Source organism: Salminus brasiliensis, chromosome 9 (assembly GCF_030463535.1).
Source record: "Salminus brasiliensis chromosome 9, fSalBra1.hap2, whole genome shotgun sequence".
NCBI classification, from domain to species: Eukaryota; Metazoa; Chordata; class Actinopteri; order Characiformes; family Bryconidae; genus Salminus; species Salminus brasiliensis.
In genome coordinates, this window is record NC_132886.1 from 30,047,373 (window position 1) to 30,071,270 (window position 23,898).

Below are 23,898 nucleotides of genomic sequence, written 5' to 3' on the forward strand. Positions count from 1 at the left end.
TTAACTTTATAATAAAGGGTAATGTAATAAAGGGCTTACCATTGTATCAACGCCACACCTGTATTTACTCACGATCTTTGTGTCGGTTCTGTCTTGATGATTTGGCATTTTAGAGGTTCAGGGGGCAGTGGTGGCTCAGCGGTTAGAGCGCCGGGATATCGATAACAGGGTTGTGGGTTCGATTCCCGGGCTCGGCAAGCTGCCACTGTTGGGCCCTTGAGCAAGGCCCTTTACCCTCTCTGCTCCCCGGGCGCTGGAGTTGGCTGCCCACCGCTCTGGGTGTGTGTGTGTACTCACTGCCCCTAACACGTGTGTGTGTGTGAGTGTGTGTTCACTACCAGATGGGTTAAATGCGGAGGACACATTTCGCTGTACAGTCCACACTGTACAGTGACGAATACGTGCACCTTTATCCTTTTATTCAAGCACCACCACGACACTCTTCTTATTCGTCATCTTAACCTTTATTCATTTCACTAACGGACAGATAAGGTTACAAAACTTCACAATACTCTTGTCATATCCCGCCGGCCACCTTGCCGTCACACTGCTGGGAGATAAAGGAATGTGGCGAGGCTTTCACTTTTTAATCCTAGGTTAGTATACGGTGGACAGTACTGAGAGGACTGGCCACTGCAGCACAGATCATGCAGTAGGTACTGACAGAACACTGAGCTTTTCTGTAGACGTACAATAGTGCACAAGGAAAGAGGAAAGGCAGAAGGTGGTCTAAATACAACAAACCTCACTCTCGTATGTACACTTCTATGAACAGATAGTAATGAGTACACAAAAAGTACATCACACAATCAAAATTCATGCCCTTCTTTTCTTTCTTTAAAAAGACTTTTAAATTAGCGTTCAGTGTTTTTTAAAAAAAAGTCTTGTTCAGTGTTTTCTGTGAAGAATTGCTGAAAATGATGAAATGCTCAATGACAGTTTCCTCCCGAGTGTGAACTCACTGAAGAAAGCAAAAAACAAACAAACAGGCAGGCTCAGCTACCAGCGATTTCACATACACTCACTGTATGTCTGTTTGAGACAAGAACACAGGTTCACTCATAATGAACTATTCACATTTGTAAATATCAAATCTATATAAATAAGCAACCTAATCAACAGGCCTTGTGCTTCTCTAAGGCTACGTTCACACAGACGTTCTCGCTGTTGGTTCATACTGCTAAACTGACAAGCATGCGCAAAAGAGCAGTGCTTCACGTGAGGTTCTGGTGTCATCTTCGCCTATGAAGGAGTTCCAGAGGATGACAGCTGGGCTTACCACCAAGAATGCGTTGGAGCTCGCTGCAAAAAAGGCCATGTTATTCGGCCATGCCCACTTCTTTGGTTTGTGTTCTTGGTTTCTTTAAACTTCGCTTTTGAGCTTTTCAGATTGTCCTTTGACACTGCAGCAGCGCCCTCCTGTGGCCACGTTTGTCCATTTCTTAAGAAATTTCTTTAAACTCGCAGCAATTACGATATGTGCCTTCTAATTTTAGGCATTTAAAAGGAATGTCAAGTTGGATTGACGTAAAAGTCAAATATATAAATATATATAAATATATTGAAAATGTCCGATCCAGTGTGTTTTTTGCCGATCACACTGCCACACAGATAACATCGTCACATATGAGGAAAAACAGCAGATTTGGGCCACTTTTACCTGCTGTGTGAACATAGCCAAAGATACAGCAAGAGGGAATGTAATGCTGATAAGAGTAAATGGTTCACAGACCACTCTAATGACAAACAAATTAAAAAAAAATTAAAAAGGGGGAATTCCACTTTCTGCATAATTAAACAATAAAGATGGAAACAAAGTCAATCAGAGTGGTACCAATAAGAGTCCTTGGGAAAGACTCTGGATACGTCACTAGGGTTCAATTCCCAGGCCATGCAAAATCATCACAGTACACCAATAGAAGTCCTTGAGCAAGACTCCTAACTCTACATTCCCCTACCTGTATAACACGATTCACATGTAAGTTGCTCGGGATAAGAGCGCCTGCCAAATGCCATTAATGTAAATGTAAAGGTAGGCACTCACCAAGTTCACAGCAGAGGTGATAGGAACCACAAATCTCTAGAAGCTAACTCACAGGGCTCAGCGGACTAATGTGCTTCCACTATGGCTTGGGGGTCGCGAGTGTCGCTTTGCCATCAGCGCCTGGAGTCCAAGAGAGCACAATTGACCGTGCTTTCTCTGTGTGGGTAGATGACGCTCTTAAAGCAATGTTGGCTGACACAGAAGTCTGATGGCTGGTCTGGCGGAGCTGGGGACCCGGAGCTTGATGGCAGGTTAAAAAGAAGTGCTGGCTGGCATGTACTGTAGGAAAATTTTCCTTATCCTCCTAGTGTCGACAGCATTGCTAGTGCTAGTGGGAGCTACGAACGGGTGAGTAAATTAGCAGTACCAAACTAAGAGAAAAAAGGCAGGGAAAAAGCTAACTCACAGAAAGAAATTATGTGAAATGGTTGTGGATTCATTACCCAATGTGGCAGATATTTTTCTTTACAGTTTTGAAAAGGTTTTGGCCTGGTAGAGAGGTATATTGTATGCTGGGTGTAATGGTGCAAAGAAAAATGTATTATTATTCACATATACCAACATAGAGAGCACATGTAGGGTAAATAAAATGGCTATATATCTTCGTGCTGTAGATAACGCTGATTCCATTCACCTCCACTGTAAAGAAATGACACTTCAACCCAAACCACTCTGATTTACTTTTATATATCAAACACTGAATTACACAAACCCAGCAGAATCCCCCTTTAAATGCAAGATATCCTTAAGAAAAGAAATAAAATCAGGCTCACAAAAGCCCTGTAGGGCTCCGAAAATCAAGTGTTTTCATGAAAGTAACCACTCCTCAAAGTCAAAAAAATCTAAAAGATTTAAAAACAGTTACCATTTAAATATGTGTACATGCTGGCATGTAACTGTATGTATATGTCTTGAGCTCTTTAAAAGAACAAACAGTACTCAAAATGACCTCAGCACCATTCAGCGATGGGAATCAGGCAGTGGATAATGATCATTATAGACCTGACCACAATACAAAACTTGCTGCCATCATTACATGACAGAGTTACATTTGGCACGGTGTGTTTTCTACGCAGACGATGGTTGCATTGCATATATTAGCCAACCAGGAGGGAGAAGAAAGTGCATACAATTTACACCCATGCCTCTGTATTAGCCAGCATTCAGAAGAGGCACATGAAATGCACTGACCCAAGAGAATACTGGTAGGTACATCCACTCCAGTCATGAGCGGGTTATTGCGCAAAGGAAAACCCAGTTTCACCGAAGGACTCCTCTGGCTCAGCTCAAGAAAAATTTACTTGTGTGAGTGAAAAAAAAAAACAAGGTTCTATAAATGTACACAATCTCACTGAATCTAGTTTAATACTCATTTTTAAAATCAGTAAAACTGCAAATCTGTACAATGCAGTGATTGTAATTCCTCGCATATCTTTTCACACAAAAACAGTACAGCAAATGACCGGAATTCATAAACTGGTTGGGAAAAAAAAATCCATTATCTGGAACTGAGAAGTACACAGCCACACAGCCTCCTTAAGATCACTCTTCTAACCCTCCCGTATGTAGTATGATTGTCTTCTACACAGGTAACAGCTGCTGGACTGTGTTTGTTTCAACATAAGCTTGAGTGTATGGGAGTATGCTTATGCTGCATATACACGTAGGGCTGCCGACACTGACACCGAGTCTCTGGAAAGCGAGAATTCAAGCCCAGAAACACGAAAGGCAGCACAGTTTTATTCTACAGACTAAGGAAGACACCTCTGTGGAGCCGTGGGGTTAGTAAGGAGGGTGTAATGTGTGTCCATAAGAGAGGACAGGGACAGACGTTTGAGCCCAGTATGAAAACAGACCTCACTCACGACTCCCGAAGAGCTGAAGGAGGAAGAAGAAGATGTAGACGATGTCCATGTAGAGGCAGAGCGCTCCAAATACGTGCTCTTCAGGGCTCAGGGAGTAACGGCGGTTACCCATCAACAGCTGCACATCAAACGCCAGGAACTTCAGGACAAATAAGAGTTAAGGACACTTAGACCTTTTCAAGCCCACCCTAATATGATAGACACACCTGATTACAAGTTTTGCAAGTAGAGCAAAGGCACTAACCAAAGTGAAAACTAGGGCACACAGTCCAGCATAAGCAGTCTGCAACCAGGGTATCTGTAAGAAATGAACCATTCAAAACAACTGATTGTTCAACAGATGATTTCAAGAGTTTATCCTGCTTTTGTTTGAGTAACTGTCCCTACTGTCCAGGGAAGGCCTTCTACTAGATTGTGGAGCACTGCTGTGATGATTTGATTGCATTCAGCAACAAGAGTATCAGTGAGGTCAGGATGTTAGATGATCACCACCCCACCTCATCCTAAACTTCCCAACTCATCCCAAAAGTACTGGCTTTCCAGAGAACACAGCTCCACTGCTCCACAGCTCAATGCTGGGGGGGGGCTTTACACCCCTCTTGCTCATACATGGCCAATAGGTTCATGTTTATCTTCTCCAGAGAGTCCAAAACCTCTCTTCAAGCTGTGTGTTTGTGTGTATGTGTACATCTGTCAACAACCGGTGCAACTGAAAGTAGCTGAATGAATTCATTAGAAACGTTGTCTACAAACATTTGACATTTAGTATATAATAAATACTATAGTGACGTTATGATGACGTTATTATATAACATGGAACTTACATAGCCAAACGGCACGGTGAAGATGAGCAGCAGTCCAGTGATCATCAGCACCATCATGAGTGAGAAGAGTAGACCATGACGAGAGGTAAAATCAACCTGAACCACAAGACTGAGTTTAGGAAGGTGTTATCCCAAAACTCTCAGATAACAAAAACAACAGCGTTCTGTTCTCTGAAGGTTAACTCACCTTGGACTGGAAACAGAAAAGTGTGACAGCAAGGCACACTAAAGCCGTTATACCCACACACAGCATCACCACTTTGGTATTGTGGTAGCTAAAACAAAGACAGGGCAAAAAAAATAAGTAGGGCTGCCGCGATCAGTCGGCGTATTTACAATGACACTGAAAATGCGCCAAGTCTGCGCATCGTTTTATTTCTTTAGAAAACACTTCAGTTCAAATAACAAATGCAACTATGCAACCGCTCCATTAGGTCAGTCGTTTCTGGCTCCAGTCCGTTTTTTAAAAAACAATTGGGGCTGCAGCAGAGTCTGACTCGGTTGCCAAACAGCTTTTTAAAAGTTTGCAAAGACCCAAAGCAAAGAAGCTGATGATAGCACAGAACATGGAACAGCACTGAAGGTGGTTTTACGCTGGGCAAAGTTTCAACACCTAAGAACTATTCTAGATGATGGACTGCCAGAATAGGTGAAACCATTGTAACTGTCGTCTATTCATGCTAAAGGTTTGTTAATACCTAGTGCAGGAACGGCATGATGCAAGCCAAAGCACTGTCCAAACTGCTCGATGTTCATACCTCTTGAGTCAAGTCAAGTCAAGTCAAGTGGGTTTATTGTCATTTCAACTACATACAGAGTACACAGTGAAACGAAACAACGTTCCTCCCGGACCATGGTGCAACATAGACAGTGCATACAAGACACAAGTGCAACACAAACAAACAAGTGCGGACAGACAACACAGTACAGACAGAGGATAATAAATAATGACTGTAGTGTGCAAGTTGTGCAATGTGCGATAAATAGAGTCCAGTGAGGTAGTAAAGTTATCAGTGCAAATGCTTGTGCAAAAAATGCTTCCCATGTTATCTGGGATAAATGGTTGGAAAGAGAGAGAGAGGGAGAGAGAGAGAGAGAGAGAGAGAGGGAGAGTGTAAGATATCAGTTCAGGAGTTGAGTTGTGTTGAGGAGTCTGATGGCTTGGGGGAAGAAGCTGTTGCAGAGTCTGGTCGTGTTGGACCGGATGCTGCGGTACCTTCTTCCTGATGGCAGGAGGGAGAACAGACTGTGTGAAGGGTGGGTGGAGTCATCCACAATGCTGGTTGCTTTGCGGATGCAGCGGGTGGTGTAAATGTCCATGACGGAGGGGAGAGAGACTCCGATGATCTTCTCAGGTGTCCTCACAATGCGTTGGAGGGACTTGCGGTCAGAGGCTGTGCAGGTCCCAAACCAGGCAGTGATGCAGCTGCTTAGGATGCTCTCTATGGTTCCCCTATAGAAGAGGGTGAGGATGGGTGGAGGGAGACGGGCCTTTCTCAGCTTCCGGAGGAAGTAGAGACGCTGTTGGGCTTTCTTGGCTGTAGAGCTGGTGTTCAGGGACCAGGTGAGGTTCTCCGCTAGGTGGACACCAAGGAACTTGGTGCTCTTAACGATTTCCACAGAGGAGCCGTTGATGTTAAGCGGAGAGTGGTCCGGTCTTGATTTCCTGAAGTCAACAACCATTTCCTTGGTCTTCTCTACATTCCAGTGAAGGTTGTTGACTGTACACCAGTCTGTCAGCTGCTGCACCTCCTCTCTGTATGCTGACTCGTCGCCTTTGCTGATGAGACCCAGCACAGTTGTATCATCGGCGAACTTTATGATGCTGTTAGAACTGTGTTTCGCAACACAGTCATGAGTCAGCAGGGTGAACAGCAGAGGACTCAGTACACTGCCCTGAGGTGCCCCAGTGTTCATGGTGATGGTGCTGGAGCTGCTGTCCCCGAACCGGACTAACTGGGGCCTTCCTGTCAGGAAGTCCAGGATCCAGTTGCAGAGGGGGGTGTTGAGGCCCAGCAGGCTTAACTTCCTCGTGAGGTTCTGTGGGATGATGGTGTTGAATGCTGAACTGAAGTCTATGAACAGCATTCTGACGTAGGTGTCCTTCTTCTCCAGGTGGGTAAGGGAGAGATGAAGGGTGGTGGTGATGGCATCGTCCGTGGAGCGGTTGGGACGATATGCAAATTGCAGGGGGTCCAATGAAGAGGGCAGTTGGTTCTTGATGTTCCTCATGACTAACCTCTCGAAGCACTTCATGATGATGGGCGTGAGAGCTACGGGACGGTAGTCATTGAGGCAGGACACCGTGGACTTCTTCGGCACGGGGACGATGGTGGTGGTCTTGAGGCACGTTGGGACAGTGGAGCTGCGCAGGGAGACGTTGAAGATGTCCGTGAGAACATCTGTCAGCTGGTCTGCACACTCTCTGAGCACTCTGCCGGGGATGTTGTCTGGTCCTGCAGCTTTTCGTGGGTTGACTCTGCGCAGAGTTTTCCTCACGTCCACTGCAGTCAGGCACAACACCTGCTCGTCCGGCTTGGGTGTGGTCTTTCTCACCAACGTGTTGTTCTGTGCCTCAAACCGTGCATAAAAGTCGTTCAGGGCATCTGGGAGGAAGGCATCACTGTCACAGGACGGTGGCATTGTCCTGTAGTTTGTGATTTCCTGGATGCCCTGCCACATGCGCCGTGTGTCACCGGTGTCCTTAAAGTGGTTGTGGATTCTCTGGGCGTGTGCGCGCTTTGCCTCTCGGATGGCTCGTGACAATTTGGCTCTTGCTTTCCTTAGGGCCGCCTTGTCACCCACTCTGAAGGCCGAGTCGCGGGTCCTCAGTAGCGCACGCACCTCAGGAGTCATCCACGGCTTCTGATTTGGGCGTGTGGTGATGGTCTTGGAGACAGTGACATCATCAATACACTTACTGATGTAGCCAGTGACTGATGCTGTGTACTCCTCCAAGTTAACAGAGTCGCCTTCAGTCGCACACTTGACATTGTGACTGCATTCTTTGGCCCCATTTTGTCCACAGTTATGTGGCCTCACGTTCGCAGTAGGTATAAACCAGCCTTTATTATTAATCACTGGTAGTGAAGCTTTGTAAATTCCTTGCTCTTGTAGCAGCTAAATGCACTCATTATTAAAGCAATACTTACGCTTTTATGCCTGCTACCTTAGAACTTCCAGTGAGTACATGACTAAGAGAAACTGTTAAGGCTAAGACTAAGAGAATCTGGGCTTTTACGTTGACTGATGGAGTCAGTATGTGTGTGTTGGTTCTTTTTGGGCTTGTCTGGATATAAACCATAACTAAATACTCTAATCGGTCATTATTTTAAGCACATTTCTTTGTGTAGGGAATGGCACACTGCACTGCTGACTACTACGCTAAAGTCTTGTTTAAACCTACAGTAAAATGTTAATATGCAAAGGTTTATTTACAGTTTTGTCAAAGGGAATTTAAACTGCTTAATTTGATGAATGTAGGAAACTTATTCTTTTAGATTACCTGACTAATTGACAAAAATAGACAATTAATGAATTAATTGATATAAAAATAGTCGTCAATGGCAGCCGTTTAAATAAGAGAACTAAAGAAGTGCTATGCATATCTTACCTTGCAAGCATGCCAGCCATGTAAGACATTGCCAAAGTCTAAACATAAGAGAAAATGAAAGGCACTCAACTGCTTGTTACAAAATAATACTAAGTAAATTAAAGTCAACAAAATGTCTACATTTTAAATCCCACTGACAGACCAGCCTTGGTCTACGGATTTACAGATACTTACAAAGATGCCAAGAAGGATCATGTTGGTTGGGTATCTTCGTCTGTGGGGAACAGTCGGAAAACAATCAGTAAAGCCTCACACATGTCTACAGAAATGACTCGCACAGGGTCAATAAACACTGTAAACATGATCTTGGCCATGACTTTCATTATGTTCCACGGGTCAAAATGCCACTGTGTTGCACTGAATTAGAAAGGTTCTTTATACCGTGCACTTGAGCTGCATACCAGCACCAGGTATGTTCCCATGAAGGTCATACTAGAGAAGAAATAGCGTTGGAGACACTTCGGAGCCAAACAAGATGATATGTGTATGAATGTTTAACCCTTAAAGATCCTGCACAAAGCTTTTCTATACTTTAACATTTCTCTATAAAGATTTTCTGAGGATGCATCTTCCAATCGCTTTAACATAATCAATGGTTCATGGTTCCATTCACCTTTTTACAGTGACTGAAACCTTTCATTTTCTATACGATTTTAAGGGTACAGCAATTACTCTTTCTTGTCTGAAATCTAAAAAGAAAACATCATGCAGTCTAACAGACATTCTCTTGGCAGTTGCTTCTTCTGCCTATGCAGATTGACTGAATGATGAAGATCTCATGGGGGGGGGCGGGGCATTCTGGTATATATTAAAACATATGTGCAGGACCTTTTAAAAGCACTACTCAGCATAGTGGGGGGAAAATGTAAAACACTTACTAAGAGGCAAGATACAAGATCCGATTGTACTGAATGAACTGTCGCACCGGCTCGCTGTGAAAGCAGAAAACACACCAGAAATGAAATAACATTTTTACAGTAAATGTTCATATTTAACATTCAGAAATAAGGTTTGTGCTAACTTGAGATATTGACACTGGTGTTCTGTGGTCGAAGTGCCGAAAATCAGAACACCAGTGCCAATATTCTGCGTAATAGCACTGATCCCGCACTTGTGTACTATTGTGGTTACGTTGCTGGGTCAGAACTAAAGAACTAACTGTGATATAATGAAGAATAAAAGACTGCTTTAAATAAAACAGTACTTAAGAATGGCCTGGAAACAGCCCTAATGTTAAAATGACCAGCCTCTAATGACACCCCCAGCCTACTACACTGCTCAAACTGAACTAAACACAACAGAGAGAGAGAGAGAGAGAGAGAGTGCAGGGAAAAATTAGTGAAACAGGATCTACATGCAGGCAGTGCTTTACTTCTGGATGTGTATAGATGACCTAACTTATGTTAGTAAATTGAAAAGACTTATTCGGGGGGATTGCTTTGTAGATTTATATTGTGTAAAATAGTAAGAAAGAAAATGCATAGTTATGTTCCCTTGATCTTTAAGGATACTTACATACTAATAAACACATAGGAATGAATAAAAATATGTCCCACCAGAAAGTGAACAGCGCCACCACGCCAAACGTCACCATGAGCTGAACCATAAGGATGCAGAATACCTGTAAGAGAAAAGAAAGTCAAGCAAACACATTTCAGCTTTTGGGTGCTTTAATCCCAGGTGTAAACAGGGCTGTACACATCATTACCAGTTGCCCACCAGCTCTACATTCTAGTAAGCACTAGCTGAGGACCAGTCATACTGCAAAACAGCTCCCCTCTACACATATAAATCACACACATTAAAATGTCACTCACTGTCTCTTTGTACTCTTTGGCAGCATCTTAAAACAGACAATGAACTGAGTAAGATCAACTAGAATTTAAAGCTAGGCCTCAAAGCCAACACAGATTACCTCAGCTGAAACGACTATGGACTGAACTGTACCTTTCTGATAAACATGCGGCGGACATTCTTGTCCTCCCAGCTGCTTTCACTGAGGCCATCGAAGCTGCCGCTTGAGCTCGGATCGGAGAAGGGTGAGGACATGTCTGAGGCATATGGGTTGGTGTATCCTGGGCCTGAAATGGATGAAAACCAAAGCCATGGACATTCTGACCTTAAACGTTTAGAAAACGTTCTGCTTATTGATAGCAGTGTTTTCAGGGCTCAAGAATGTGCCAACTACAGCAGTAACAGCAATAATTTATATTTATACTGAAACAAATAGCACAGTGGTATCAGAATATTATAACCACCCTTGGCTTGGATCACACCAGCGAGACGTCGTGTTAGGTGACGGAAGGTGTTCGACATAGTTACTGGAAGGTTTATTGCTCTCTATCACTCACTGGAGTCCCAGTGGCCCATGGAGCCCAGTACCCTATTATCATGCCCTTTAGGATATCAGTCAAAGCAGCCTTTGTCTTGTCTTGCACTCTGCTACAACTGACTGGTGTGCTCGCTTATTTATGTACTTGCAGTAAACCCATTTACATGGCATCTATGATTTCCCGGGCAGAGCTCATTCTAAACCAGGGGTGGCCATAATATTCGGATAGGGTTGTGACAGTGGATGAAGCGTCTCGGCAGCATCTCAGCAACTGACGCTCCACAGTGGATATAATAGTCTCCTAATACAGTTGATGCCAGGTCTGGCTAGTGTCATCTGACCTAAGGATGATTATTGCCACTGTTATGTAGGTAATGATAATATTCTGATAAGACTGTGTATTATAGCCCTGAAAAATAGACCCACCTTCACTTTTTGAAATATAATTTGTTAGGTCTATCAAAATGAAGCTCCACTGTTCTCCCTCCAGAAACAACAGATATTTTGTTTACTTTTAACAAATTTGGCTTTCCATAAATAGTTAATGCAAACGAGATGAATCTGCTTATGGAGCAGATAGTAAAAACCAGTTCTGGTTTACTTTCACTTTCCCTAAGGTCTTTTTAGTTTCCATGACAATAAGGGCAAGAGCAAGAGAAAACTCTGCCCACTCAACTACACTGAAAACGTATAACCACCGATTCTTCCCATGTCTGAAAGGACAAGCAGACAGATTGACACCTAATTAACACATCTGACTGAAACATCCATTACCATGTTTGGCATAAATACTGACAAAATACAGCAACTGCCCAAAGGCTTCTTTCATAAGTGTACTTTGTGTCTAGACGGCTCTTGATCATTACTGAGTACAAGGATGTGTTTAGAAACCACTGTCCCTGGTAATCAGCCATACCATCTGTACTACAGATTCTGCAGATAAGATTGTGTTGGACATTACTGAAGTATTCCTTCTCAACCTAAATCACACAGAGAACAATCAGGCAGGTCTCCCAGATCCAGAGCAAGGCAAAACCTGGACAAAATAGGATATAAATGGTGAAACCCTACTGATGTTACCTGCTGTTACTGACTTCACCTCACTGTGCATAAACAAAAAAGGTCCTACTGCCAGCACAAGCACATGATGTAGACTTCCTTTAAACAGTCATCTGCACATGCAGGCCCTGTCTTATGACACTCACTGGGAGCTGGATGCACATAGGCCCAGCTGGGATGCATGGGCATGGTTGGAGGTGGCAGGTTACCAACTCCTCGCTCCTTATCTCCTGCTGTGGCCTCCGCGTAGGTCGGAGGAGAAGCTGGCAGGCTCATGGTGCCTCAGTCTTCTGTAAATTAGGGGAAACCAAAATGATTCATTATTCAACACTAGAACTTAAAATACTTACGACATATAGAGTCTAAACCAGTATGCTGGTTTTGGTGTCACACAACACTGATCAGCTAGATGTATCGATTAAAAAGCATCATATTGATAGGCATTTTTATTTTTAATAATTAAACTGCGTTCCAAAATGCAAAAATAATTGAATATAATAATTTACAACTTCATTACAATACCCCTTCGTGTGCATATATGTGAGAAATACACCGTGACAGTGACTTTCACCATTTCCATCAATACGGACAGGCACCGTTAGCTAGCTAACCTCTAACGGTACAGCGCCTGTATCTAAAGAAAGCGCGGAAATACGCCGCTAGACCCGTCTTCTCTTTAAAGCTAGCTAGCCGTGCTAAAGGAGAGCAGAAAAATAACTTGGCACAGCGTTAAAACCTTTTACAGAGAAGGTCGTTGACTAAAATCTGAGGAAAACACCGCGAGCAGTGACCGCTCCTCTCCTCTAGCTGCCCGGGAACACCTCACACGACGGCTGCAGCAGCCCGGCCTAGCCTAGCCGCTATCCGATGAACGGAGGACTGCCGCCACCGGGATAACGGCAGGATTTTGCGCTCACTGTAAATAACGGTGTGAGAGACGAGAGAAGAAACGGCACATCCTCAGATTAATCATATTAGCTAAATGAACTAAATTCCCGGTGAGCCGAGTCGGTCAACCGAGTGAACTCACCTTTGCGGTGGCGGCGAGAGCGAGTCCGGTAATTTACCAAAACAGCGGTAACCGAGAGCCTCAATGACGCACATCCTGTATTGCGGGAAATCTCCAGATATTTATTTATTACTTTAAATATATAAATAATTACCACCATCACATACACTTCCATTTATAATACATTTAGGCCACGTGTAGCTTTGAAATAGATTAACGGTCATTTTTATTGATACATATTTATAATACCAAGTAAACGAAACGGATCCATTTGTATGCATACATAAATCATGAATAGCAATCAAGCACATCTGTGGTTATAGGAAAAGTAATTTTATTTAGCATTTTTCAGACAACTCCATTATTGCAGATACAGCATTAAATTAGAAAAAAAAAAGCTCTGTAAGAGCCCATGTAAATAACTTGGTCTATAATATGCCATCCTTTGACCTGCGCAGATGAACGATGAAGGTCCTGTTGAAAATGTTTAAGTGCACAACTGCCTTGACTTTTTTCAAGTTTTGAATTTTTCACTCCAATGAGAACACAGAGTGGATGGAAAGGGGTAAACCAACAATAAAATAAAACTGTAGAGGACTTGGCGATAGATAGCGCTTCAACAGCAGTATCATCAGCATGCAAGCCTTGTCGAGGGGAGTGAGGGTGGAGATGCGGATTGTTGAAAATTGCCTTGTGGAAGATGCAGTTCTTATGAAATCATGCATTTTTGTCGATTTTGGATTTCAGATGTTCTTTGTAGGCCAAGATGTCCTTGGTCCACTTGGTGATGGTTTGTTTTTCACAAACCCAGATCTCCTGAGCAACCTGTTAGGAAGAAGCAAAGATTATACTTTATTCTTAATACAAGGCATGAAATGCAAAGTCTGAACAGAACTCACAACATATACAATAAATGATTTAGTTTTATTACAGCACCTGCTGAATGAGCCTGAAGTCGTGGCTAACCAGCATCATGCCCCCCTCAAACTCATTGATGGCGTCAGCAAGGGCATCGATCGTCTCAATATCCAAGTGATTGGTCGGCTCGTCCAGGAAGAGCATGTGGGGGTTCTGCCAGGCCAGCCAGGCAAAGCAAACACGGCACTTCTGACCATCCGAGAGGTTCCTAATAGGACTCACCTGGGATCAGAAACACATGTGAACTGATTAGACTCCCCAGTGTGGAAAACCTTTTTGCCAATGCTTTACTTTAGCCAGATAAAATAGACTGTTTCTTTCAAGTATTCTAGGAGTCACAGTTAATTTAAACTTGCAAATGCAGTCAGTCAATCTACCCACCCCCAAAAAACACCCCTCACCTGCTGTTTGCCAGTGAGTCCATAGCGGCCAATAATCTTCCTCATCTCCTCCTTCTCCTTTATCTCTGGGTAGCACTTCATCATGTACTCCAAAGGAGATAGATCCAACTCCAGCTGTTCTGTCAGATGCTGCACGACAGAAAGAAGAAGAAAAAACATTACAGATAAAGACTCCCTCAGGCAAGGATAATCAGACTGATCAATTCAGGGTAATTTTCGGCCTGACTGAAGTTAAGCTATACCAAAAAGTTACACAAGAGACTCAAACAGTAGTTCAGTACCTGGTGGTATCTGCCAATCTTGACATGGGAGTGCTTCCTGATCATGCCATCAGTAGGCAGGAGCTAAAATGAAAAGAAAAGCCATAAACATAATAGCAAAAGGACACAAACATGCAATCATGTTCAAGTGCTCCATCAAACACACACCTCCCCAGTGAGCAGCTTCAGTAGTGTTGATTTGCCAGCCCCGTTGGGCCCCACAAGGGCCACCCTGGTATCCAAGTCAATTCCAAATTCCAGGCTTTTATAAATGATCGGCTGCAAAACAGATGTGCAAAACAGGATGTGTACACTTGTCCTAAAGAGGGCGCCATTACACAAATGCAAAAGTCAAAAGAATGGGATCATGGCCACAGGAAGTGCTTTTCAGTAGCTAGTTGGAGCATGGCTGGGTCAGCATCCCTACCGTATCATCCGAATATCTGAAGCTGACATTTTGAACCATGATGACAGGAGGGGGTATCTTCCCACAGGGAGGAAAATAAAATGACAGAGTCTGGAAGGAAAAAACAAACGTAGACTTGCATTTAGTGTTTTGTTCATTTCTGTAGCCACCAACATGAAAGTTTGTTTTTTTGCACTGAAATAAACAAAAAAAACCTGTCCTTTTGCTCACCTTGTCATTCACTACACGTTCAGTCAGACCTGATGCAACCATCTTCTGCAGGGTTTTTTCTTTGCTCTGTGCCTGACGGGCCAGTTTGGCTGAGCCGTGCCCAAATCGTGCTATGTAGTTCTGAAGGAATACAAAAAGTTGAATGGGCTTGTGTACACAAAATAAGCAAAAATGTTCAAATAAACAGTTGGAAGTACAATATTACCTTCATATGAGCAATCTGGTCCTGCTCCCAATTAAAGCGTTTCATCTGGTTCTCCTCCAATTCTTCTCTAGTCTTTACATACTGGTCATAGTTACCCTTCACAGAGACAGAACATCAGTTACAGTTAGCCTTTAGAGATGAGCAAAAAGAATTTATTGTACCAAACTACAGAATCCAAGTAGCTTGAAGAAAAGCTATTCTTACCGTGTAGTATTTCAGCTTGCGCTGATGCAGGTGGATGATGTTAGTACAAACACCATTAAGAAAGTCTTGAGAATGGGATATCAAGACCAGAATTCGTTTGAATCTACAGGACAAAAACAAGATTCAGTTAGGAACCAAAACATAACAGTACAGTTTACATTTAGATCAGTTTTCACTGGAATGTGCCAGAAGATCAGTTAAACGCTTCGGTCTAGTTTTTTGTCAAAGCCTCAGCCATACTGAGAAACAAACTGCTTGATGGCAAAGCTACAATTCGGCCTTTTGTTTACATCATATCACTGGCAACAATCCCCTCAGAAATCAAACGCGGGTTTCAATCCATGACTGAACCAATTCAACTAAAGCAACTGAACAAAAACATACTGCTTCAGCTCTTCCTCCAGCCACACACAGGCATCAAGGTCCAAGTGGTTTGTGGGCTCATCCAAGAGCAGCATAAAAGGCTTCAGGAACAGGGCTCTGAAATTGAACACAAACTGCTCAATAAACAATAATAATTAAACAAAACAAACAAAAAAAAAGTTAGGAACACTGATATTTGTAGAAAGCTTGCTATTTTTACCCAGCTTACTCTTACATAACCGTTCAGGAGCATAGAAAAGAACCAGCGTGACATCTGGGTGATCGACGGCAGAGATGCCAGTGTTTACCTGGCAAGCGCAACACGCATCCTCCAGCCACCACTGAAGTCTTTGAGCTTTTTCTGTTGCATGGCAGCAGTGAACCCCAGGCCATGAAGGATACGAGATGCTCGCATCTCGGCTTTGGCGGCATCAAGTTCCTCTAACCGCTCATACAGGTCCATTAGCTTCTCACACTCGGCTAAGAAGAAGGCAGGAGACAGAAAGGTGGCATAAGAACAGTCTCATAGAACAAACAAGGACCTGTGATTCTTCAGATGGAGGTCCTTAATAGACCTTGCCTAGGAAACAATGCCATTACCAATAGATAAACCTATGAAAACGTGGCCCACAGTGCCACGAAGATTAACTAAGCAAAACTCACAGTCTTCATGAGCGAGCCTCTCAACTTCTTTCTCCAGCTTGATCCTCTCATCATCGACCTCCATGACGCACTGCAGTGCAGTCTTCTCACTGGGAGGCATCTCACGAGTCAGGTGGTAAATGTCGATGTGTTCTGGAATGGGCACCTCTCTGTAGCCAATGGCCGAGAGCAACATGGATTTACCTGAAAGACATGAGGATCACGTCACCAAAATGGTCCACGCTCACAGATGTACAGTGCAAGCGCGAATGTTGCCTTAAGCAATCACAAATCTTTAAAGTGTACCTGTTCCGTTAAGCCCGATAAGGCCATAGCGACGACCCGAGTTGAGCTCCAGGCAGGTATCGCTGAGCAGCTCCTGTCCATGGAAGGTCAGCGACAAACTGCTGATGTGCACATCTGTGCTGTTGGGGTGAGAAGCCAGCACCCCAGTCACGGCACGTGCCTCCGTCTTCTTCAACTCAAACTCATCCAGCTCCTTAGTCAGGCTGGCAACTCCTACAGAGCACATAGACATTAATATCAAGCTTTTTTTTGTCCTTTTTTTTTTTTACATTAAAAAGCCTGTTATGTTCACAACTTTCACCTTCAGTAAGACAAAGTAACATAACCTCTTTTCACATGTTTGACTCACCATTGACCTCAGCCGCACCATTCTCCTGGCTCTCAGGTTTCCCCCCCTCGCCGTTAACTCCTTCAGCCTTCTTGGGCCGCTGGCGAGCCTTGGCTGCTTCTTTCTTCTTCGCTGCTTTCTTCTTGGCTAAATCGGACGGCATGGTAACTGTAGATCCCAGGTACAGGAAAAAAAAAGCCCTAAAGACACCAAGAAGGAGGCAGGCAGAGATTACACACTTAATAATGAGAGCTCAGGAAGAAGCTATAAGAAGAGTGTAGAACCAGGCATGCATTTAAAAGGTTCACCTTTCAGTAGAGGAGACAAAAACGAGACAGGGAGAATTAGAAAGCAGTGTGTGTAGCTAACTATGTCTGAACGGAGATTTAGAAAAAACAAAGCTACAGGAAGCGAAATAAAGACAGAGAGAGAGACCCGGGGAAACATAGGGAGTCCCGTGTCGGCCTGTCTAGTTTAAAATGTCTGAGGCTTCACACGGAGCATGTTCCTGTGGCTCGTCTGACGCAGTGACTCGTCGCGTTGCCTTCTTCACTTGTCGCTGGAAAAAGCCATCCAACTAACCCCTCGCCTCACCCCGACACCTCAACAGGCAGCGAATAAGTTCTTAAGGAATCGATATCGACAGCGAATAGGTTGGGTTAATCAGAAAAAACGCTGTAGTTAGACGAAGTACGCGGCTAACGATGCTAGCTAGCAGTGAAGCTCATTCATCGAGCGTCTCGAGCCACGATGCTAGCTAGCTACTCTTACCGTGCTAATGCTAACCGGCTAGCTTAACATAATAACCATTAAAACACGACCACCGCTTCTAATCCAGTATCAAATTCGAGGATGTAGTGTTAATACAGACTCTACGTCTGGAGGAACATCGGTCAAACAGCAGAAAACCTCAGAAAAACGGTAAAACGACCCGACTCGACTGCGTGTGGCCGCATTGTGTCCTCCTCACACTACCGGCAAAACCCGGCCTTACCGCGATCGCTCCAACCTACACGAGCCCGTTCTCCACACAGCGTCGAGGTGAAGCTAAAAGTGTTCAGAAAGCGCGATCGAGTGTCTGGGTTTCCTAAAAATCTCAGTTTCTCCAATTTTATTACATATCTTCCTTACCTTCTCTTCTCTTCTCCTCCCTGCACTAACGGAACACAAGCCGTCTCATGAAGCACAGCGCGGCAGAAACGCGGCGCGTGCCCTCAATACCGGCCCGCCAGCCAATGAGGTTTTGAGGAGAATGACGCTCCGCCTCCGGATTGGTGGAGTCGGTACTAGAATGGGCTGTTGCGTCATGTTCCGATCAGCGTTTCGATTACGAGGAATAAACGATCTATATTTAGATATTTATTTTACTGATATTAATATCACCTTCATTTTTAATATCATTAATCATTTTATTTTTTGCTAATTTACTTTTTTTATCAGGAAAAAAACAGAACATTTATTGTTATGAAAAATATTACATTAATGTTTTCTTAATGTCACAACAGCCTCAGACTTTCCTTAGGCGATAAGAGTTAAGACTCTAAAATGATTAGTTACAATATTAAATTACTATAATTAATGTCCAATTAACAAAATTAGGGCCTTATTCTTAAGAAGAAATTTCTTCGTACAAATCCCTTACGCATTTTTTTTTTTTTACATCCAGCAATGTATTCTCACAATAAAACTACACTTATAAGAGCAGAGGTGTGAACAATTTACCGCTTTAAAAACATCATGAATCTGACGTAGACTTCTTGTTAGGACTTTTCTCAAAAACAAATGTATGAAAATTCTTAGGACAATACCAGTAAATGAGGCCTCTAATGTAATGCCACAATTCTTCATGTTTTCCAAAGAAGATTTTTTCCTGATGGCTGTTTCTTCAGTCAGTTCTGGTTTAGTGTGTGTGTGTGTGTGTTTTTAAGCTTGATTCTGTTCTTCTTCCATTTTGCTCTCTTTCCACTGCACCGATTTTAACAGTATAAAAAAATGCTTTGATGATGAGGCGTAAAATTACATATGGCCGGCAAAAGAAAGTCAGTTTTTGAAGGTGATCAAGGTGTTAAAAGGAAAAAAAGGAAATGGGCAAGCAAAAGAATCCAAGACACTTCGTCAAGAGCCAAATTGTGATGTTAATGTTGCAGCTACATGTTGTTGGCTATGAAAACAGTTAAGAGATTTAATCCAATCAAGCCCTATGTGAGGAAAGCGTGACTCCTTATGATAAATACCTCATAATAAGGGAAACACAATACCTGATGCATCACTGACTAATCAAAGTCTTGTCAAATTCACTGTTTGAAACATGTAGTCTTAATCTGGGCCTGGGCCCCAATTCTTGAGTGTAGTGGTTCCAAAACCACACTTAAATGTTAACCTTTAAGTAGAAAACTGAAGGATAAAGACTAGGAGCAATGCTTTAAAGGGGTTGGCTTCCTGGACAGGGATCAAGCCTAGTCCTGCATTACTCTTTCGTCTTCATAGAGTCTTTGTTGAAAGGACAATGTTGTCCAGGACTAGGTTAAATTTCTAACCAAAAATGTTTTATTGCACAGAAACCAAAACTGTCACAGTTTCTGCTGTGGGACATCATCTGTTGGAAACTGGTACATATAAGGATCTGTTAGCTAGACTAAAAGGCAATGGTTCCATATACTGTGGAACTAAAATTAACACGTTTGATGCCAAATTGTTTCACATTGGTGGAAAACCTTTTATAGAGGGCTCTATATTAATAATCTATACAATATAAACCTACCAATTTATGCAGACCAATAGACATACTCTTAAAGGAACAGTTAAAAAATTAACATTAACATTGATCACAGACTCCAGGTTCAGTCAGACATGAGATGAGACATTCAGATTATTCAGCCAAGACATGTTTGGTATCTAAACCTGGCTAACATTGTTAACAAATACTGGACTTACAATGTCACCAGTCTCACCTACATAAATCCCACTCAAAATGCATGCAGATCTTCATTTTGCACAACCGAATAGATAAGAACAGGGCATGACTTCTTTGCTTTAAAAGCCAGTGTAATAAAATCTCTAAGCTAATCTGAACTACATTAACATCATGTTTTATAGTACTATTCCACTTTTGAACTGGAATTCACTGCAATGCACAGAAAGACCACGCAGTGTGCTGAGGTGAAAGTGGCTTTTGTTATTCAAACCGGCTGCTCCACCCATCAGCTCTGTGTCACACCACGTTCTAAACCATATCAATTTGTTTGGATCTGGATGTGTTTTAAGTAGGTTAAGAGACAGATTGAAAATCGGATTAGCCACATTAGCCAAGCATCTCCCAAAACTACCTGTTGATATATTTTTTAACTCCAACTATTTCTTTAACTGTATAAAGTAAAAACACATCAGTGGATTAAAAAGCAGAAACTTCAAATAAAAGTTTTTTTTTTTAATTATTCAGAAAAGTACAAATGTCAGGACAGAGTGCAGCAACCACATACATGAATTTGTTTCCACAAGGTGCATATAGTAAGATTAAAGGTTAATTAAACTATTCCATGGTTTGCTGATGAGGTGAATGCATTCATTCATTTACAAACAAATGTGTGAGACATGAGGCCACACTGAACTTTCATTAACTATAAACAAAGAGCAGAAGAATCGGAAAGCATGTTGAATTCTTAAAAGGTACAGGACAGTGTGTCCTAGAGTGCGAATCATAATTTCTGACATTCATACAAGGCATTTTCCTTCCCAGACTCAGAATCAGTGTCAAGCCCCCAACTTAGCCTTTTTAGACCACATTAATAACCATTATGTATTCATGACAGATCTGCTGAATAGGTAAATAGGGCCATTACCAATTCCCCACAAGGCCATCAAGCATTAAGCACATATGCATATGAACTGCTGGTCAACTGCTGTAACCTGTCAACCCCCGCCTGCCCAATAAAATACACAATAATGACACAAAAAAAAACCTTAACTGACCCACACACAAACCTTTGGTAAACGCTTTTTTTTTTTCATGTGCGTCCCCGGTGAGCTTTTTAAGGCAACAATGTCGATGGTTTCATGCTAAACATGTTTCCTAAAAAACAGCCTGTATGTCCTCATGCAACATGCACCGCAACAAGCAGACATTTCGACCACATTTAGTTTTACTGGCAGTTTTTATACCACTGATGAAATGGCTTTAATATTAAAATGTTTAAACACCCAGGTCATGAAGAAATGAAAACAAATAGACAGAACAGAAGAACAAAGTGTTCCCCTCTAGAGCTGTTCTCCGGCCTTTCCTGTCTGCATGAGCTCAAAGAACAATACCAGAAAACACTGAACAAGTGAATCCAAACCTGAACCAGGTTCATTCATGAGTGTGTGCTGAGAACGTAATGAAGTGACTGAATTAACATGATTCAAATACATAATTTGCACATAAACATAAGTCTAAAATGATGCTAATGTAACATACATTACATTTCCAAACGTTTGAGGACACGGCTCATTCCCATTGCTGATGGCTTGTACAATCCCCATAGAAAAGCACTGGTCAGTAGAATAGGACACTCTGGAGAAGCTACACATTGATCTATGGTCACTTGGCCCAACACCAAGCACTGTCTAGAGGGGTTAAACCCCACCGGCATTACCAAACCTTTGGGGATGCGTTGGAGGGACGTAACTAATTAGTACTTCAGTACTTTGATTACTACAGTAACTAAACTGAACTTTAGTACCGGACCTCGCTAATGCTGTTACAGAGAATAGAGACATTTTACTGCACCAGAGGGGGAGGTAACGTCTTTGTTGAAGAAACAATGAATGAGCAGGTGTCCAAAAAACTTTGGCCACATAATGTACTTGTTGTCTTCATGTAGAAATGAGACGTGCTGTAATTACCACACTACATTTCCAGTTCTGATTGCTTTCAATAAACCACCTGCTACATATATACGATACAGCCTACCATATATACACATCAAACTATGCTCCAAATATGAAACAAAAGCAAACCAAATGTACATAAAAAGCTCAAACGATCCTTTAAAACATTATTAATAAAATTGTACTCTCTCTAAATGTAGCATGTTGGTCATTTCTGTTACCCATGTGTTAACAGTGGGTGCTTTTTGTTATTTCCAGAAGGTAAGAAGTTGTTTTTTTTCTGTAAGGTTAGCTGGGCTATTTCTAGTTTTGGTCATCCCACTTAGATTCTCATAATGATTCATGCTGGAAACGCAGTCAAATGTAAGAAATAAAATACTGTCGAGGATATTTTGTAAAACATCAGTCCAGTCATTGTCCAGATTGAGACACAAAATGTGCTTGAGTAGTTTGTGTCTGATTTTAGATGCTGGTCTTAAGGGAAGTGCTTTAGTTAAAACAACTCATTTTAAAGCTTAGCAGTTTAAAGAAAAAATATCAGATGGCACTGGTATTAGCAGATACTATCAGTACTATATCAGTACTTGTATGGGAAAAGAAAAAGTGCCAGTAAGCCTTCTCTAGTGTAAATTGAATGTGTGAGTATACTAAAGAATCTTGTTACCAATTTTAACTTTTAACTAATCCTTGTATTTATTTAAAAATTAAAAAAAGTTTAAAAATAAAAAAGTTTGCAGTCTTGTGGTTGAGGAAATTTTCCCGCAGGTTTGAATCAAGTAAATCAATGCATTACATTTTCAGCATACTTAAATGTGAACACCGGTATGAACCGCATTCTAATCACAAACAAAATCCAGTTTCAGTTATAGGAGACAAGCGAATAAAAGTTACACAGTGCTTCACGGACACAGGACAGATAAGAAACAGAGACAAGCAGAATGCCAGTGGATGCCCACCTAAAAGCAACACATCCCATACCTGTTAATACATATTCACATTTATAGAAGAACCAAACACAGTCTTCCTCTCGCAGTACACAGCCCTTTCCACAATATCCTAGGGTTCAAAATATACTGGAAATCATTCTTAGCCAAAAGTGTAGGTATAAACCTTTTACTCAAAAGACAAGAAAAAAAATACATTCGACACATTCTTTGTGCAGCCATTAAAATGTTTGGTCACACATTTATTTTAAAAGAGTAGTGTCTCTTTTTCTCCCACTAACTGCGGCATAAGAAATGTTCTCAGGAGCTGATATTCAAACCCCAATAATTCCACACTGAATTTTAACATATACAAACTGTACAATAAATACCAAGATAGGCCTTTTTGGCTCATAAAGTTCATCATGTTCAAGGATACAGAGACTTTGACTAGGATCAAATTCTCCATGTAAGCTGGCAAATAAAAGGGCTGGTATCATCTTCTCCAAGGAGGAAAGGACTTTTTAAGTGTTGCGCATGGCCAAGGCCTGCTCAAGCTCTTGTCTTCGTTGTTGGATCTGCAGTAAAAGAAATTTAGCATACTAAAAGTTCATCAATGTAAACATGCCTGCTTGTTGCCTTGGATATACCAAAACAATATTACCATGAGAGTGCAATCAATATTTAAAATGTTTAAATCACTTGTGTCCCCTCGATGTTCATACAACACATTTTGCAGTTAGCTAGTAGATTATAGTAAGGTCTGGTAAGATTAGCTTTTAGTTTAGCACGCGGCTAGAACCCACTTATGTAACCGGCTCACCCCCCGGCCGCCACGCAGATAACCACAGCTCCAATTGCTCCAGCGTCTCCAAGAAGTGGATCACATGTTTGGCTAGCATTAGCTTTTATCTTTCTTATCTTCTTTTAAAATTATGTTCCGGTAAGAACCTGGGTCCAAATGTTTGCAGGCACAACTTACATACAGTTACACCCATTGCTGACATAGGTGTGCAAATGCACAAACACACACAGCTTGTCGAGTTCATGTAGGAAGGTACTGTCAATAGAATACGACTCTCTGGAGCAGATACACATG

General features: G+C 42.2%; 3 protein-coding genes across 6 annotated transcripts in view; all 3 read right to left on the reverse strand.

Moving 5' to 3' along the window:
* Nucleotides 1–442: 442 nt before the first annotated feature.
* Nucleotides 443–12,832, reverse strand: faim2a (Fas apoptotic inhibitory molecule 2a). 3 transcript variants are annotated; one of them, XM_072688185.1, is made up of 13 exons: nt 12,768–12,832; nt 11,884–12,027; nt 10,294–10,427; nt 9,903–9,967; nt 9,225–9,278; nt 8,728–8,778; nt 8,521–8,560; nt 8,347–8,384; nt 4,921–5,008; nt 4,734–4,829; nt 4,154–4,207; nt 3,901–4,048; nt 443–961 (listed from the first exon to the last, which is right to left on the reverse strand). In XM_072688185.1, the coding sequence occupies exons 2-12, from the start codon at nt 12,011–12,013 to the stop codon at nt 3,902–3,904; spliced, it is 897 nt and encodes a 298-aa protein (XP_072544286.1). In that variant the 5' UTR covers nt 12,014–12,027; nt 12,768–12,832; the 3' UTR covers nt 443–961; nt 3,901. The 3 variants fall into 3 exon arrangements, with proteins under 3 accessions (XP_072544286.1, XP_072544284.1, XP_072544285.1); XM_072688183.1 differs by having other exon boundaries at nt 443–4,048; XM_072688184.1 differs by lacking the exon at nt 12,768–12,832 and adding an exon at nt 12,474–12,744 and having other exon boundaries at nt 443–4,048.
* A 226-nt stretch (nt 12,833–13,058) lies between these two features.
* On the reverse strand, nt 13,059–18,223 carry abcf2a (ATP-binding cassette, sub-family F (GCN20), member 2a). Its single transcript, XM_072686927.1, has 15 exons — nt 18,142–18,223; nt 17,032–17,210; nt 16,683–16,895; nt 16,398–16,580; nt 16,043–16,214; nt 15,756–15,851; nt 15,372–15,474; nt 15,168–15,263; nt 14,963–15,082; nt 14,753–14,842; nt 14,494–14,604; nt 14,347–14,409; nt 14,066–14,194; nt 13,683–13,886; nt 13,059–13,571 (listed from the first exon to the last, which is right to left on the reverse strand). Exons 2-15 carry the CDS (start codon nt 17,171–17,173, stop codon nt 13,464–13,466), a joined length of 1,830 nt encoding a protein of 609 aa, XP_072543028.1. The 5' UTR covers nt 17,174–17,210; nt 18,142–18,223; the 3' UTR covers nt 13,059–13,463.
* Nucleotides 18,224–20,415: 2,192 nt separating this feature from the next.
* Nucleotides 20,416–23,898, reverse strand: part of smarcd3a (SWI/SNF related BAF chromatin remodeling complex subunit D3a) — a 37,115-nt gene continuing 33,632 nt past the window's right edge. For both annotated transcript variants that reach the window (XM_072688189.1, XM_072688188.1), the window contains exon 13: nt 20,416–23,377. In XM_072688189.1, the coding sequence (XP_072544290.1) occupies nt 23,324–23,377 (54 nt within the window). In that variant the 3' untranslated portion in view covers nt 20,416–23,323. The remainder of the gene's footprint in view (nt 23,378–23,898) is intronic.